Source organism: Camellia sinensis, chromosome 2 (assembly GCF_055761805.1).
Source record: "Camellia sinensis isolate YWXY chromosome 2, ASM5576180v1, whole genome shotgun sequence".
NCBI classification, from domain to species: domain Eukaryota; kingdom Viridiplantae; phylum Streptophyta; class Magnoliopsida; order Ericales; family Theaceae; genus Camellia; species Camellia sinensis.
The window spans coordinates 141074811-141094566 of NC_138962.1; the positions used below are offsets into that span (position 1 = coordinate 141074811).

The 19756-nt window shown below is 33.3% G+C and overlaps 1 protein-coding gene and 1 long non-coding RNA gene across 2 annotated transcripts; both read right to left on the bottom strand.

Annotated features, from left to right (window-relative positions):
- Positions 1-703: 703 nt before the first annotated feature.
- LOC114319074 (uncharacterized) lies at positions 704-3492 on the bottom strand. Its single transcript, XR_014360461.1, has 3 exons — positions 2400-3492; positions 1748-2285; positions 704-1391 (listed from the first exon to the last, which is right to left on the bottom strand). It is a non-coding gene; the product is annotated as an uncharacterized LOC114319074 (long non-coding RNA).
- A 2470-nt stretch (positions 3493-5962) lies between these two features.
- On the bottom strand, positions 5963-9835 carry LOC145819693 (F-box protein FBW2-like). The gene is made up of 2 exons (XM_082913599.1): positions 9388-9835; positions 5963-6643 (listed from the first exon to the last, which is right to left on the bottom strand). The coding sequence occupies exons 1-2, from the start codon at positions 9720-9722 to the stop codon at positions 6106-6108; spliced, it is 873 nt and encodes a 290-aa protein (XP_082769725.1). The 5' UTR covers positions 9723-9835; the 3' UTR covers positions 5963-6105.
- Between the last annotated feature and the right edge of the window lie 9921 nt (positions 9836-19756).

A 19756-nucleotide genomic window follows, 5' to 3' on the forward strand; every position in this document is an offset into this window, starting at 1 on the left:
TTTTGTGCGTCGTTGTTACTTTTTCTATGACTATTTTTGCACACCGTTAATTGGTGAGACAAATAACGACGCTGATTGCGTGCCGTAAAATATGTAATACAACGACTTATTATGTCTGTCGTAGAATATGCAGTTTTTTTTTTTAAAATTCAATAGGCTCTATTTAACCAATTTTGTACAATCTAACAAATATTACAAACAAGCATTACAAAACATCAATCAACTACCAAAATATTGTTTGAAACATAAAAAAGAAACTATATCCATAAATTATAAACATTCAACAATTGTTTATACATTCCAAACATTCGAAAACTATATCTTTAAGTTCTAAACTGTACAAAAAGTTTAAACCATCCAAAACTATGCATATCTAACTTTCTAAACATATCGACAACTATTAAGAGATTATCTAAAACTACCGACAACAGTTCCTATAATAGTTACAGCTGCAGTTGTAGCAAATCCACTTGCTTCTATCACAGGGACAAGGGTGCGCAATGTATGTGTTAAGACACCTAAACTAGTGACAATAGCTGGAGCAACTAATCCTTTTGCATTTCTTGTCTGCATGACAAAGGAAACTTCACATATGTACAAAAAATGACGACTCAGGGACAAATATTTCTTGAGGTATTAAGAAATGATCAAGAAATTGTAAAACATTAACAAAACATTTCCAAAATTAATACGATAATTCAATGGTCCTATAAAAGCAATGTCATAATTAAAAATTAGCAAATATTCAAGATCTCAATAGTTTGCTACTAAATTCAGACCATAAGAAGCTCAAGAGAAAAATCAAATTTAAAAAGAGGAAGAGGTGGAATTAATCTACTTCAATGCAACACCTACTTGGGACTTGCATAATTATGCTAAAGGATCTCTATGTATGAGGTTAGGTTTGTATAGGTTTTATCCATTACCATTGTAAGTTCCAAAATAAAGAGTCCAAGTCAAATTAGAGGCTATATTATTTATAAGTTTAAAAAGAAACTTTCAATCCATTATAGAAGAAATTTAGGTAAGTTTTAGTAACTTTAGGTGCTTTTTGGGACAATGTGATGGAATTCTACCTGAGTACTTAGTAGCAAATACATAAGATAAGTAACTATAGGAATAATCCCTAAGCTAATCATTTTCTTCTTCTCTAATTTTTCATTAGTATCTAATCCAATCACAAGCTATTACTAATTCCATGGACTCTTGAACCTTATAGCCTACTTCCTGATATTATATGCCTTTTCTCTAATAATTCAACCCTAAAAAGTATGCCACTTGAAAAAACTAAACAATATTCATAAATAACATAGTTGCTTCATTTCACTAGGGCCTTCCTCTTTGGGGTGTACAATCCGTTGATCACCTTCTCGAACTTTGGCGCAGACAATCTGAAAATCAACTATATAGTGGGTCATGTAGATGCACTATAAAGTAGGACATTAAGAATCATAAAGGTCTAATAAACGTGATTCTACCAAGGTGATGACATATTTGGTAAGGACACAAAAGCATGTTCCTAAGCAACTTTTGATACATAAAAATCAAATGATTACATCGGTTTTAATAACCATTCGAAGTAGAGCAGAGAAGGTAGCAACGCAATATGCAACAATGTAATAAAAAAATGCAAGCAAAATTAAATTGAAAATGGAATTAATTCCTAGAGACGTTTTGATAAATTTGATGTGTATTCAATAAGTTGATAAAGGATCTAGAACATCCCTATTATGATTTGGAACAATACCATTGGGAAATGTTGCAGTTGCTTATGAAATCGTTTCCATGCACCATTATCTGGAAAAGCAATTGATATCTCGAGAGAGAATGAAAACATCATCTAACCTACACAAGCACACAATTCAGGATGAAATGGAGGGAAATTTGATATTTTGCCTATATGTGTGGGTTCATTTTAACACTTTGGGTTGTTTGTTAACACCATTTCCTATTTTCTTTTTTCATTTTCATTATAAATATATATATATATATATAACAAAAAAAATCATTTTTTGTAAACAGAAATAAGAAGTGACCCTTAGTCTTTAGTATTTCATCCCATGGTGCACTTCATCGTAACATTGGTTTGTAGAAGTAAAAACTAATTACAGACACTTCATTTTCAAAAAAATTAATTCCAGACAAATGATAGCTTATCTTATGGTTTTCGTCATAAGAAGAAATCTTATGTTGTCTAAATCAGGGAGCTCCTGAAGCCTATTCTTGAGCATGGGAATCCCGCTCTCAAAGCATGGTAAAACATTGTCGCCAAAGTAGAATCGCTCCTGAAATACAAGAAAACAAGGAAACAAAGAAGCTAGAGTAATCACAATCCCATATCAGTTGAGGATAACATGGAAAAGGCTATTAAATCAGTGATACCAATATTCAGCACCAACCTGCAATGCATGGATATCAAAAATCACCAACTAGTGGGCCCTCCCCTTGAAATCGGTATATTAGACAAGGTTCTGGCAAGAGTGAAAGTAGTTGCAACATCCCCTTCCTCCTCCATGCGCTCAGAAGTATCCGTGGGGAAAAATGGAAGGACGAGTGTTAATGAAGAGACAAACAGATTTGGTAATGCATAAATGACTAAGAGTTGCTCAAAAATCAACCCTGAAGAACTAAATGAGGCAAGAAAGGCCACGTGTTGTCCACGAATGCCATGGGCATTGGATATGAACAAGTTGGGGAAACCATCATCGAATGTCCTGAAGTATTAAGAATACCTTCAATTTCATAACTTCGGATTTTAGACATTTGTTAAGATGCTTAAAAGAGTTGTACATTTTTTTATGACATACGTGTCATAAAGAATGTACAATCATTTTAAATTGTATTAACTAATGACATAAGGAAAATTGTTACCTAATGAAAATGGTATAATAATCAATCAGCTATGGAAATCAACCTAGTGGCGAGGAGTTTGTGGTATTCGACTGCCTCTTCCTTGGCCTTTGCAATTCTCTTCTTCTTGTCAGTTATCCTAGCTTGCTTCCTCTGTAGAGTCAGTGGAGTTACCAGTCGTTGTATCTTTGGAGCCCTACTCACCAGAAGCTAGGTCAAAATGTTCATTGTACAAGTGGAAAGTATTACAACCACACACTTGTGTTTGATCATACTATAAATGGCACGCTCACACACTCAAAAAATCAAATCTCTAGTAGTGGTATCTGATATCTGAATAAAAAGCCAAACATATTGAGCCAATACTAAAGTGAAAAATAAATAATTGATTGCATCATATTCTAGATAAAATTAGGCTGGAATTATATGGAACACAATGGCCTATCATTCAATCAAAGCCAAATACAAATGCTGATTTGTAATGCACATGAACTGCGAAATCCCTCCCATTATAGCTTAGCCTCGAAAAGAAAATAGGAAGAAAAAAAATTACCTCTCTTTGATGCAAGTTCAATGACTGGTGGTCAAACTGGAGCTTAGATCACACTAAAGCTGTACACAGCAACAGTAAAAGCATTAGAAGAGATTGTACCGATTATTGTCGCCGCCGAACCAGGTTAAAGTCTCCAAAGAGAGATTGAAACCCTTCCAGATCAAAATGCCCAAAATACGTCTTCGAACCCTCTCTCTTCTCCCTTTCTTGTTGACTTCGAACCGTCTCTTTTCAAATCATCTCTCTTTACCATTTCTATGTTCCTTTATGATTATAAGTCATTAGAACCCAAACAGTTGTGTATTTTGATTTTTTTTTTTTTTTTGTGCGTCGAATATGGGGTACTACACATGGTGTTGCGGCCGTTGAAAGAGAGAGAGAAACAAAAAAAACTAGGGCAGGACTGGGCTGGGAGTGAGAATGAATTAGGGATTTCAGATACACAACCAAGAAGAGAATAGAAGCATGAGACGACGATAGATACCTTTGATTTCAGATACACAACCGAAGAGAAGAGATGAGATGATCCTGGTAACCCTAGCCATTGATTCGGCCTTCATCATCATCATCAGAGAGAGAGAGATTGAAACCCTTGTGATCCATGCTGATTGGAGGAAGGCAAAATAGTTATTTTGGGAAAAAAGAATTTCTAATATATATATATATATTTTTTGGTGATTGGCGCCCCAAATTTCATTTTGGCGCTTTTTTTTTTATCATATAATTCACGACATGCATTGTGCATCATAAAAAAACAATATTTTTAACGGCAGACGATATCTGCATCGTAAAAAGTGCAATACTTTTAACAGCGGGCGTTGTGTAAGCTGTGAAAAGTATTCACTTTTCACGGCTGACGTATGTGCATCGTGTATAATTGATGTATTAACGGCATGCCATATGCACGTCGTAGAAACTGTTATTATTTATGGCGTGCATTGCAAGCCGTAAAAAAATCATTGCTATTACTATTCACGGCCTACGCAATAGACACGCTGTAGTTGGAAAAGTATTTACGACGTGCAAAAAAAGCAAGTCGTAAAAGTGAGAAACTACGACGTGCATTTATTGTATGCCATTGATGTGGTGCCGTAAAAAGTCAATTTTGTTATAGTGTTGTATCAAATTACAGTATTCTTGGGGTAAGGATGAGCATAGAATACCCATTGTCATTTGTGTATTAAGGACAAGGTTGGGCATATTCCTAGAAAATTCATTGTTGAAGTTGGTTGAAAGGTTGTAGGCTAAGAAACACAGACACGAACATGGATACGCTAACATAAAAATTTTCAAAACAAGGTAACAATACATGGGTGACACATGCAGAATATATAATTTTATATATTTATTATTCTTGGGGTAAGGATGAGAGTAGAATACCCAATGTAATTTGTGTATTAAGGACAAGGTTGGGGACATTCCTAGAAAATCCATTGTTGTAGTTGGTTGAAAGGTTGTAGGCTAAGACACATGGACACGAACACGGATAATTGGCAGTGGCAGAATCTTCCTATGGAACTAGACCATATGATAGGCGTTTCCTCCGTACAACATATAATGATAATCCATATCAGTAAAAAATATTAGTTCACTGTAGTAAGAATTGAACCCAGGAATCACGCTTGGTAAGGGAGCTCCTCATCCACCAGGCCAACAGCTTGGTCTTGAAATGTTGTTTGTTGGTTGAATATGAAACTTACAATTCAAGCTCCTTTAACATTGTTATAGCAGTCAACATAATTTTGAGGCATCTCTATGGAGATAACTTGAAAGCAAGTGTTTTTTCATTGTGCTGGTGCCAGTACAAATCTAAGTTAGTGCCCGTTTAAGGTGAAACATCTCTGATAAATCTCCTAGCGCCAACATTACTAGATGTTGAAATAACATGCATTGCTTAATCAAGTGTAATTACAGCAACACCTTTGAGGTATGCTTTCCTGCAGCTTGCAGGGTTGAACCACATCTAATAGGAATGTCAATCAGATGAATAGGGTCAATAATGGATTCGTGGCAGGCCAAACATTGAGACAGTAGTTGATCATTCTGACATAAAAACACTGGTATTGAGTAATCGAAAACATTTTCGCATCAATGAATTGTCAAAAATAGAAAAAAAGAGTTCTAATTGTCGAACAACAATTTACCTGACTTGCACCTTTAGATCCTGTAATAAGAACTGATACAACTGGCATCTAATGCTTAACATTTGTAACATGAATTGACTCTCTATAGGAAGGCCATACATATGATTTTGAAAGTTAAATGATTCTATGGAAGTTACAAGGAAAAATATTACGAAGAAAAAATGGTTACTTATTTGGTTTTTTCTGAAATGCAGTCAAATTATTCAAGCATGAACATACTTAAGTGCCCAAGAAACACTTCAAGAAAGCAACGTACAAAATGAACAAGAAAGCAAACCATTTTCCATCATGTACACAAACATATAATGCTCAAGTCAAAATACAAAAAGGCTAACTTTAGATAGCCAGTTCCCAGCTCCATCTTCCTATAATGACATAATTATATCCACCAATTCTTATAGTAATTATATCCACCAATTCTTATAGTTTCTTTATCTCATCAGAAAGAAGTGACTAAGATTCCTCTACTATATGGACTGTATACCAATATACGCAATCTCATCATGTATGCATTTACGATGTGAAAAGTCAAAAACTAGAACATGAAAGAACCAAAAACTAATCCGAGTCTGAGGAAGATGATTGATCACTAGTATCAGCTCCACTGCCATCAGTTTCTAAAATTCCTTCATACTCATAATCATGAAGCCAAGGGCCGTTGAACACTGCAAGTCGCTCACACTTGTCTTTAAGTTCACCCTCCATCTCCACATTCCAACAACCTTGAATGTCAAGATGGGTAAGTTCCTTGCACTTGGTAAGGATAGCATCAAGCCCATGGTCACCAAAACGCCCAAAACCAAGTTGAAGGTGACAGAGGCCTGTCATCGAATCAGCTATGATCATTGCCTCGGAATCATCAATCTTAAAAGTCACCACTTGTGTGGGATTTTCCCATTCTGGTGGGGGCATGTTCCGTTTCAAGTGAATGAGGGACTTGCAATTCTTTCCAAAATATGTAAGGCCTTTGCATGTGATCTTCAAACAATGGGTAATGTCCAAGACAGTGATATTCACAAGTGACCCTGCATGCTTCTCAACCATCTTATCAGTGACCTCGCTCATAGGAATTTGCAGGACCTTGAGATATCTCGCGCTACAAGTTCAAGGAAAAGGGAAAAAAAATATCACGTCGGTTTGATATACTGTTGTATCACCAAACATGTGAGGATGGCAATTGTCAACACATTAACTCATGGAATAACAATGTTAAGCACATGGATGTCACAAGAACATCAACTTTGTGATAGTTTTTGACGTAATAATTTCCCTTGGAGCATTTTCAGAAAGCAAATAAGAATATTGATCTTCAAAGATCAAGAACTCATTGTCCTATTTTATCCCAAAATATTTAACAGCCTGTATATGCAATGATGTCAATTATACATGTAATGGAAAAAGAAAAAGAAAAGAACCATACACACGGAGGCTTGGTTATGTGTTTTACTTCTTTATTTTGTCATAGTTATAAATGCAAAAATCACTGAAGACAATAGGGCACTGCCACTGAACACTGCTTTAAAAATTAACTGGTTATATCTCGTTAGTTTAATGCCAAAGAGCTCCTGCAACTGAAGGAAGTAACTCGAGCTATGCTACATATTTTGGGTGAAATAGGACAATTGAGTAGAAATGAATCAGCCAATCTAACTCTCAAGCATCACATGTAATACTAGAATGTAAAATAGGTATATAAACTGGAGTGTCATAAGTGGCGTACGAATTCATATGTTTATAAAAAAAATAACATTAAAACCAAAAAAGAACAGAAAATATTTCCATTCTGCACCATTACCATTGGAACAGAGTGACATTCATCAAATTAACAAACTAAAATAAACTGTACTGCCTTCTTTTCTTGAATGCATATTTCTTTATTACGATCAAAACAATGTTCATACAGCACGAAATTCTCAGGCCAGACATAAATGAACATGTAGCTGGAACTGGTTTAAAATTCATTCATCACATCCTCCACTTTGTTTCTTATTATCAAAATATACATGCATACATGATTATGAAGCTTTTTTTTCTACCAGCAAAGGAAACGTTGAAACAAAGATGGTTCTTTCCTTTTTTCTTACCAGACCAAAAGAAAACTTTGCTTATAAGAGATTTTTCTTTTAATTTTTTTTATTTTTTACAGAAAAATCAACAGCCCCAAATTGGAAGAGAAATCTCAGTAAATGTAAATAATAGAAGTATCAAGAAAACACACAAACAGACAACAAGCAAGTGTGAAAGTTGTGCATGCACACACATGGCGGCTTATTGAAAATACCAAAATGTATAAGTTCTAAGTCAAGCCAATAACAAAATATACAGTGCAAATTAACCACATTTTAGTTAACTCTGCAGCATTCAAAGCAGTTGAATTTAAAATTGAAACAACTATATCGGGTGTTTGATTTCACATAGATCCCAACAAATGCAGATCCAAAACTGTCATCAAATCAAACCTAAAATTATCTTCTCTTTAAAAATAAAATGTGTTTGTCCATGTGTATGTGTAGATTAATTAGATGTATCAACTGGAAAAATCCCAAAATAAATGGAGAGAAACATAACAAACATACTTACATTCATTAAAGTAACAAATCAAACATAAATCATGCTGGCTTCTTGTCTGTAATTCATATTCCTACATTTCAATCAAAACAAGGTACATGAATTGAAGCAACATAAGATCCTCAGACCAATAAAAAACGAACACTTAATTGGAACTGGTCTAATGTACTTTCATCATCACTTTCCGGACTTGGTTTCTTCCCATCAAACTATTTGTTTATTCGTGAGTAGTGATCATTCCATTGTCAAAGCGAGCATCCAAACCAACATAATTGTACCGTTACTAATTAACACAGCAAAGCGAACTCCAAACACATTCCATTATACATAAACTTAGATAAAAAAAAGGTTTAAGATTCGATAATGAACTAAGATTCTCAGGGCCACACAACAATCGTAAGAAAATTGCCAATGGCCTTTCATACTTGTTTCTCACTATAGAAACAATTATATCTCACAAACCAAACTAAGCAAAAAAATCAGTGTATATGTCAAAGAAAAGCAAAAACAAAATCACACATACGTAACAAGGGCTTTTTCGATCTTTTTTTTTTTTTGGTGGGTAAATTAGATTGACACTCCCTGAGATTTGGTCCAATTACATCTCACCCCTTGAACGTTTTGAAAATTACATTCCTATCCCTGCAGTTAATAGTCTTATTTCGCAAACCCATTTGTTTATATAAAAACAACAACTCTTGGTAGAAAAATAGAAGAAATTACATTAAAAACAAAAAAAATTAAGCAAAGGAAAGGGAAGAAAAAAACAGAGCAAGTAAAACAAATAAAGAAAAGAGAGAGTGCATGAGTTTAATATTTTCATTTTGTCTAAATAATTACAATGACAGAGGGTCCGTGTAATTTTCCAAATGTCAGAGTTGATATGTATTAAATTCAAATTTCAGGGGTGTAAGTGTAATTTACCTTTTTTTTTTTTTCTTTTTTTAATGTTTTATTTTGATTTTTTCACGAGTAATACAAAAGATGGCACACTGAATCTATTATATCAAATTTTGATTTCCAAATAATGAACGGAGAATACAGGGCAAATCAACCAGATTGGGGGCAACTCCTCTAACATTAAAACAATCAAAGCAGCAAACGCATCACCATCCCTCACCCACAAAAAAAAAAAATTTTAAAAATAAATCAAACTCACATTCATCTCTTTTCTTGTATAAAAAGCAACGCGTTGTTGCTTAAATGCTCATATTATTATGTTAAAACAAAATGAAAGTGGGTTTGCGAGTGAGTGTGTATATGTATACATACCAGTTGGCGATGAAGGAGAAGGCAGAGTCGCCGAGCTTGCAAGCTGAGACGCGAGTGAAGGTGCATTTGCTGCGACGGACGAGCTTCCTGACAGCGGAGTCGACGAGGTGAAGGGGGCGGTTAGACCTGCGGCACCACTGCTCGATGTCGATGTCGGTCCAGCAGTAGGGGCCAGCCACAGCCTCCAACCAGGACCTGCACACCAGCCCCACCGTCTTCACCCTCTCCTCTGCCTCTATCCTCACGAATATCTGAGCCAGCACTTCTGGGTTCAGCCCCTCCCATCTCCCCTCCTCTCCACCTCCACATCCCACCTTCTTCTTGTTACTTCTCATCTCTCTAGATATCAAACGAAGCCAGACAGACCATTTGAAGGGGTGGTTTTCCTTTTGCTTTTGTAGGAAAGCTATCTTTTTTTTCTTTTTTCCTTTTTTCAATTCCGCTACATATGGCAATAGTTCCACTTTAGGGTGTATTTATCATTTTACTCTCATTATAGAGTAAAACGGTTTTACAAAGCTGTTTTTTTGGAAATAAAAAATTAATAAAATTTTCCTACAAAAAATTGATTTTACAAAAGCTGATTTTACTTAACGTGTAATTAATTTTGACTTAATAAAAAATACTTTTCGTAAAATTGTTTTTTAGTAATATTTTTTTTTTCCCAATTTATATTTTCATCATAAATATTGTTTGCCAAAATTAATTTTATAACATAAAACAGTGTTGCTAAAGCCGTTTTAGAATACAGCTTTACAAAAGCCATTTTATAATACAGCTTTTCTAAAACCGTTTTTAGTATTTTTTTTTTTTTTTGGGGTTTTGTTTTGGCATAAAACTAATCTGGTCCAACAGTCCGAAACACACACATGCATTCTGTATTCAACATTAGCACCACAAAGGAGGCAAAGAAGAGAGAGAAGCAAAGAACACTGCGGAAGAGGCCAAGAAGACGAAGGCCACCGTGAGAGCTATAGTAAGAATGAAGAAGACAAAGACCTCAAAACATCGTCGCACCTCTCCCTTCCATCATCGACATTGAGATTTGTTTCGGATAAATTAGGGTTTGCATTTTTCATTGGGGAATTTCAAGTTCAAAATTAGGTTTTTTTTGGGACTTCAGGCATTTACAACAGATTGTTTATGCGATAATGTCTGAGATTGTAGTTGTAATGTACCATCGCCCTCATCCCCTGAACCCCAAGCAACGGTTGTTTTGAACTAAGATTGTAGTTGTAATTTTATCAATGGCTCTAAGGAGTGCAAACACTTATGAAAGGACAAGGTATAAAAATAATGTGGCTCGAGATTGAAACATGATACATCTATTTCTAAAGAGCCAAGTCATCAAGATAATAAGAGTATGGAGAATTTTCACAAGTCGTTAATGGTTAAAGTAGAAAAATAGTCCCCTTATGAAAATCATTTGGTATAAAAGTAAGTTTTTAAGGCAAATATGGCTAAAATTGATTTTTTGGGAAAATGAAATGATCAGAGGTTTGGATTGGAATTTGAGTTGATGGAACAATTATGACCCTTTCGTTATAATTTAACATATTAACCTTCTAACATCTTATCGTATGACCCAACCAAAAAAAAAAAAAGTTAGTTTTTATATTTTCATTAAAAAAAAGTTTTTATTTAGCATTTCTAAGTTCAAAGTAACCCAGCCAGTTAATTCACATATGGTTTTTTAAATAAAGAAAAAATAAACATTGTATGGTACAAGCATTTTTAATTCTTTATTAATTTCCTTTTATAAAATTCAAATTAGATGGAAAAATAATTAAAAGTTCATTCAATCATTTTATCAAATCTGTATTAAAGTAAGAGAGAGCAATTTTTTTACCAAATTAAGAATGAGCTAACTTATTTATCAAATTTTTAATAGTCATATTTTTACTCAAATTTAAAAATAATAAAAATTGAAAATGATTTTCTTTCATAAAATTAGTTAAAACAAAATTTTAGGATAAATTTAAATTTTTTCAAAGTGGCTTGATGAAAAACAGAATAAGAATTAATATCATATAAAACTTTTAATCAAATTTTCATTAAAATTTGATGAAAAAATAGAGTAAAGATGGGAGATCTCTAATCTTTCACCAAACTTGTATAAAATCAAGTTATCACAAATTTTTTTCATCAAATTAAAATAAAAACAAGTTTATCACAAGATTTGATGAACGAAGCTTTTGGAACTCAGTTTGAAACTTTTAGAAAAATTTGATAAAAGTTTTAGTAAGTGAGGATTGAATATTCAAAAATTTTACCAAATCAAACTTTTTAGTTAAATTTGATGAAGAAACTATTGGAGCATTTCATATCAAATAAAGTTTTTTTAATTAATTTTTATTCAAATTAATAAAGAAGAAAAATAAATGAAGGATTGGAGAGAAGCTTTAAATGAATTTTTTATTTTATTTTTAAGGGTTAATTACATCAAGGCCCCTCTACTATTAACAAATATCACTTCATTCCTTCATCTATATAATTATACATTTTAATCTATTCAACTATAAAAATATATCACTTTTAACTCTCCAACCATCTTTATTATGAAAATCGGTGCAGGTCAATCCCCAAGTCGCCTTTGGTTGAATGTTTACACTTGATTCACAGGCTACACTTCTTATATTTACTCTCAGTGATTGACATAGAAAATGAGAATTATAACCTCCCAATCTATTTCTAATAAACGTGATTGATACAATTTTAGATTATCAAAAGTGAGTGATTGTTCAACGGAATTGTCATTGTTATAATTCGAATACGGTTACTATTTATATAATTTTCATAATTCGAATGATCAGAGGTGACTCTACAGCAAATATTGGGTGTTCAATTGAACACCCTTATTTAATTTTTTTTATTATAAATAGATATATATATATATATATACACACATGTAATTCAGTCTAAATTTTTATATTGAATACCCTACTTTATTTTTTTTTTGAAAACCTTAACCCACTTTCCTGCACACCCAACTCTACCCATAACCCTTTAATCAATACATATGTTTTTGTGACACATGACATGTTTTCGAGCTTTGCTTCTTTAACTTGTACAAAGTACCTCGTTGACAAAATTGTATGATTTTGCAATTCTCAACAAGTATATCATTTGAATATTAATGTTGATCAACAATTTTATAGTTGGGTGTGGCTTGTGTCTAGTCCGTAAGCGGACTGGACCATACTGTTGGGCCCCGTAGGCCCACCATGGAGCCCTTATCAATGATTCAAACCATCAATGTGTAGGACTCATCGAGTAGTTTATCACTGCAAAAAATCACGTTGATTAGATATCGATAGCTATTTAATCAAATCACATTTTTGTCAACGTTCAATATGATTTAAAAAAAAAAAATTGTTAATGGAAATGTGATTTGATCAAGTAGCAATCGCTATCCAATCAATGTGATTTTTTGCAGGGATGAAATACTCAACGAACCCTACATATTCAACGGTTTGGATACGGTCCAGTCTAAAACCGAGCTGGAGACAAAGCCTTACCGGTTATAGTTTATCTCAATTTGAATTAAAGGAGCATCAATATATTAAAATTTATTTTATTTATTTATTTGTGTGTGATTTTAAAAAAAAAAAATTAAATTTTTGAAAAAAATTTCGAGAGTACCCTAAAAAAAAAAAAACTCCTATGTCACTGCTAATGCACAAAATGTACTATTTTCATAATTAAAGGATGGTTGTTGTAATTATTCCCATAGTAGAGTAGAACTTGGGTCATTCTATTTACACACCACTTTCCCTCTCAAGGCAAACTATTAATTAATTTATTTTTTATTACAATTTTAACCTTAAGTGAAATGACTATGAAAGACAAGTTATGATACAACTCATTTGTGTATTTACCATAAAGGACAAGAATCAATATAATATAAATCATCAATTTCAAACTTGTTTCTTACGTATCTTCTCTGTCAAGAATCTAAAAACCCTAAAACCAAAATCAAAAACCCTTAAACAAATAATCAAAAATATAGTATTATTGAAGATTTTGATTGGATTCAATGAATGATGCATCTGACAATTCTCATTCGGAACAATGGAGCAATGAAAAGGTTTTTTTTTTGTTGTTGTTTTCGTCTTCGTTTTCGTTTATGAGTGGTAAATCGTTGTTCGGTTAACCAGAGGTGAATGATATATGATTGTTCGACAAACTACAATCGAACAAATTACATCTGTTCAACAGACTACAATTGAACAACTTATATCTGTTCAACAGACTACAATCGAACAAATTACATTTGTTCAACAGACTACAATCAAATAACTTACATCTGTCCAACAGACTACAATCAAACAAGTGCAATTTGTTCAGATTACTATGGTCGAACTTTTTCATTTAATTTAACTCTATACTGCCGAACAGTTATAAATTTTTTTGTTTTTTTTTTTTCAAAACAGTGTTGAGCAACACCACCGACGACGTCTTGATGAGTGTTTTCAGCAATGGTGTTCACTAGTGTGAATAAGAATAGAGGGGGAGATGAATATCGTGGGTGTGGGGTGTGTGGCTGTATGGGGGTAAAGATGGAACTTTGTGTGTATATTGTTGTGGGTGGGTGTGTGAGTAAGGGTAAATATATAAATTTGTGGTGTGTGATGAGAAAAATATTTATTTTTGCAAATTATTTTTGGTGTGTCTTTAGAAGTGGTTTGCCTTGAGAGAAAAAATTGTGTGTAAATAGAGCCTTCCGTAGAACTTGCTTCGTTTTGGGAGGCTTTTCCCAAACTAGGCCTACCTACTAGGTTATTTTCCAAACTAAGCCTAGTTTGGCCGAATTTCCTAGAATAAGCTGAAGCGTGTTTACAAAACACGTTTTCAACATGTTTCTGGCCCAAGCGCACAAAATGAATAAAATCATAAAAGCGTGGTTACAAAACACGCTTTTAATTAAGAAAACATTGTTCTTATTAGCGCTTTCATTAATAGCGCTATTTCTAACCACGCTTTTAAAAAAAAATTTACTTGTAAAAGAAAGAGTGATTCGTAACCATGCTTTTAACAGAAAGCCATATAAAAAATGCCCCCCTCTTGAAATTAGATTGTCCAGCATCTGAAATTAGTAAAAAACTGTTTATTATTATTATTTTGATTGATTTCTCTTCAATCCACATTCTATAATTCACTCAATCATCTTTTAGATCTCTATATATAAATTATTCATATAAAATATCATATTGATAAACAATCTTAGCTACCAAATTTTATTATTTTAATATTTAAAAATAAATTATCTAATTTTGAAATTATGTTTCTCATCCATTATTTTTTTTTTAAATGATAAAATTATATATACGATTATCAGATCAATTTGATATTTACATAAATAATTTATACATAAATTTTTTAAAAATAAACAACATGAATTGTCTAAAGAGTAGTGATTAAGAGCTCTAAAATTAGAGTTCTGATTTAAGCTGTAATGATGTGGCGTAAAAAAATAAAAAGAAAATCACAAACAAGCAAGCATAAACATCATATCAAAAATTATTAGACTAAGATTTTACCATTGAATCAATAATCACCGCTTATGACTTTAAAAATATAAAAGTAAAAAAGAATATGAAAAAATATAAATTAAATATTTGCTTGATTTACCTTATTATTTTGTTTTTTTTTTAAATTTTTATTTAAATTTATAATTAAAATATAATTTAAAAAAGATCGATGATGGACAAAAATAAAAACAATAAATTAAAAATTAAAAAAAAGAAGAAAATAATAGTCTCGAGACACGCACCCTCCCTAGAGAACATTTTGCACAGTTTTAGAGAGATTTTTTCGGGGCTTTTCCCAAACTAAGCCTCTATACTAATGTAACGCCCTCAAAATAAATACATAAATCATGCATTCATCACATCCATAAACTTAAGAGAGTAAGACATAATGCCATTCATCAGAGTATTCTTACAAAAGATATTACATGTTGACAACAAAAGTAAATGCCCTATAGGCTTACAACTTTCCAAGTCAACACTTGGGTTCAACAAAAGTAGAGTTCTAACTCTTTACACAAAATAAACTCATGGCTTAATATACATATAATATACAAAAGAGACAACAAAAAGAGCGATCAGTCTCAAGCCTCCCAAGCTACTTCCTTGGAGGTGACATATCACCTGAACCTGAAAATGATGTCCCATATAGGGTGAGCCAATGCCTAGTAGAGATATGCTAAACATAATATGAGCAATAACTAAAACATTAGCATTTGATAAATGTTTAACCCATATAAACCAACTTATAACACATTCCAATTCCATGACAAATATGCTCATGTTTCATTCTACTTTCCTTTACTTAACTGATTCAATTCATAAACATGGCTCAGAACCTGGCCAAACAATTCAATTCAATGAGATTACAACCCATATCAACAGTACTTCAATTTCAAATGAGATAACAACTCATATTAAAACACTCTCATACTTCACATTAGATACATATATTTGCTGTATCAAAGTCATATTAAAACACTTTCATACTTCACAATAGATACACAGATTTGCTATATCAATGGAGTCCATCCCCTATCTCCTCCCAAATAATATCCGGTTTAGGAGTCCATCCCCTATCTCCTCCCAAACCATGGAGTACATCCCTTATCTCCTCCCACACAAAACAATGTATATAAACAATTATCATATACACGATCAACCAATACACAAATTCGATGTATTATTCCAACCGTCATATTCAATGACATATTCAATCGATTAGTTTTAATTCACCTAATCATTATGTAGTGTCTACAACAATCAAGACTATCCTCTACCGATAGCCCAAAGCAATTATTTCCAAACAGATAATAAATGCATCAACAGATAAATTATCAACATTTTCAAAGGTGTGTGATTAATAAATCTAACTCCACCATTCAATCTCATAATAAGCCAATTTCATTATTTCCAACCCAAGTCCATATTCCCATAACTTTTCCAAATTAATTATGCAAATTAGTTTATATCATAAAATTAGGGCTTTCCTCCATATTTTCTGAATATTGACCCAAAGGCTCAAATATCAATAACAACATCAATAAGCTCATTTTAAGACCCAAGATATACATATATTGGTCAAAATAGCAAAACCCCTCTTTATTCATGTTGAAACCCTAACTCCCAAAATCACCCAACTTCAACATTAAATCAAAATGACTAAAAATTCATGTCAAAGATCATAAAAACGAGTAGTTATCCCTACCTTAAAAGATGAGACCAAATGGAGAAGATGATAAATTTCAAAATGCTCCAAAACCCAAGATTTTCGGATGGAAATGTAGCCCAAGCCAAGCTCTACACTCTATACAAAGGGACCAAGGTAGAAGATCACTCAAACTAGATCAAACCCTAAAGAGAAGTTGAAGTTTAGAGTGAGGGGCTCTCCAATGGAGGTTTTGAAAAGTTAGAGAAAGAAAGAGTCAAAGAAAAGTGATCCGAAAAGTCACTTTTCGAACTAATATAAAAGTCACTCCGCTCGAGCGTTAGACACAGACTCACGCTTGAGCGTGAAAAGCGCCGCTCGAGCGTTGATTGCACACTTCCAGAAGTTTTGTAGACCATGGTCCCCGCTCGAGCGTCAGAATCCCCGCTCGAGTGGAGGAACAAAATCAAAGGAGCTCACTCGAGCGTCAAAAGCCCTGCTCGAGCGTCCGATGACCTACAGAGAAAATACTGGGAGATGGAAAATCATGCTCGAGCATCAAAACGCCTGCTCGAGCGGAGAAGCAACAACAAAAGCCCCGCTCGAGCGTCAAAAGCCCCACTCGAGTGTGAAGGCCAAAATTTGGGCATCAACCTTTGGTTTCTAAACATAACTGTTTCCAACCTGCCCAACACAACCCAAGACTCAAATACAAAGAGTAAAGGACGGAAATGAGAATACGACAACAACACATCCACGGAACTAATTCCGGAATACAGTAAACAACGAAGGGAAAACCAAGATCGCTATAACTAATTTATTTCCCAAACTAAGCCTACTTTCGTGGAATTTTCGAAACTAAATATTTGTTGTTCCCTTAAATATTTGTTGCCAAGAAATATTTAAATAAAACTTCACACAGCATATACAAAGTATCTAATTTGCTAATTACTACTACGAACAGGAAAACAAAATAAAGATATGACTATAACACTTCAGAACGACGTAACTAGTTCAAACATAAGTATCCAACAAAAACAATTTGTGGAAACATTCAACATAACACAGTACATAAAATAAAGCGACGAGTACAATACTTAACAGTTACATAGACAAATATTAGACAAATCTTTCACAAACTCATTGTCGAAAGAGTTATTTTAACACACACAATACATGATTATGGATAACCTAATATAATTTAGTAGACAGATAGATGCCTAATCCTCGCTCAAATCGGCAATCTCAGAGTTCGAACAATCTGAGAGCTCAGGGTCAGAGAGAAGTGCATGATCCTCCTTGACAGCCTTGATAGCCTCACCATTTGGTGTTGTTCCATTCTTCTTGGCATCCAACTTAAGTATAGATAGTTTCATATTGCGGCTGACCTACGGTGCATTTGAGAAATCTCACGTTGAAGTCTTTCACATAGTCAATCAACATTATCTACATCTTCCTTTTGGATCTCAACTGAACGTGCTTTCGACACCTTCAGTTGATTTTTCTGATATAATCTTTCCATTTGCACTTGCTCTATAAATAGTGCGGGCCACTTCAGAAGTGTAGCGTCTGCTAAACCATATCCTGTTTGATTATTAGATGGATCCTCCATGAAACCACATGGATTTCGATAGTACTTGGGCATGACAAAATGTCGCTTCCCAAACCTATCATGATAAGCACAAGAGGCATCTAACAAAGCAAACGGTGTTTTAACTTCAGCATCGCCACTTCCCCTTCGTGTTCCTCTTCCTCGGCATGAACTCTCACCTCTTTCGAAGTTCCTACCCCTTGCGAGTCCCCTTCCCGTTCCTCTTCCTCGTTGTGAACTCTCTCCTCTGCGATTCCTACCCCCTATCGTGAATGTATACTCCATTTGATTTTTTCTCAATAAATGAATGATAGTTTCCTAGGGAGAACTGAGTAGAAAGGTTGTGTGTTTACCATCACTTCTTCAGTCCTTTATATAGTTGTTTGTCAACACTATTTCCATGTGGTGGTATTAATGTGACTAATAATTCAAATCCGAATATGAGGAAAAAACAAAGCATCTAAGTCGCGCTGCACAAAGTCACATTCCATTAAAAGCCCACATATTTATGAGTAATAAACAATCAATGCTAAACACGCTCCACATAATCAGTACTTTAATCGTCACTCGAAGGTGACTACTCACTTTTTCAAAAAATGAATAATGTAGAGTAGTACTCTAAAAACACTAAATATTGGAAAATTTAAAATAAAAACAAATGGTTTAGATTATTATAGTGAAATTCGTAATGCACTCTATGTGTTCGAATAATACTCTTCAATACAGATAGATGACTAAATTTTTTATTTTTTATTATTTTTGTGAAGATTTGTCTGACAATCATAAAAAATAAAAAAATCTTTTTTACAATAGAATTTACTTGATTTTGTTGTTTTCGTTTTATTTTCTTGCCTTTGGTTGCAAGTCGATAGCTTGCCAACCGGTAGCCGTGGAATCAAGATAGGGAAAGTGGTAATGTTTAGTGGATAAAATTAACTTAAATTGGTAGTTTTTGTATTTTGTCTCATATATTATTTTGATTCATAAATTTTTAATTGATTTGATTTAAAATTTTATATTAATTTGATTCAATTAATTACGTCAATTAGTGTTTTTGAAGTAAAATCGTTAATCATATGATTGAGATTGACTCACTTAGTTAAGAAAGTGACAAATATCATTTTGGGTTTATCCATAATTTTATTTTCAATAAACAAGTTTAATTTATTTGTGTCTCCTATGGTTTTGGGACATGGATGCTGTCTACATCAGCCTATCTACAAAGAATTTGAATTCACAAACATACACAGAGATTGGTGCAACTCATAATTAATCAAAATTTGAATTCACAAACAAACACAAATGCATATAATAACCAAAATTTGAATTCACAAAACCCTAGCCTTTATTTGTGAATTCAAATTAATTCAAAACCCTAGAATTGGGTTAGAGCTAGGGTTCAATTTGCATTACAAGCTTTGGGTTAGGGCTAGGGTTCAATTTGAAACCCTAGAATTGGGTTAGGGCTAGGGCTAGGGTTCAATCTGTGAATTCAAAACCACAATTTCAATTCAAAGAACCCTATTCTACCCACATTGGTATCAATTTGAACTCACAAAACAATTTGAATACACAAAACTATTCTATCTTCCAAACTGTATT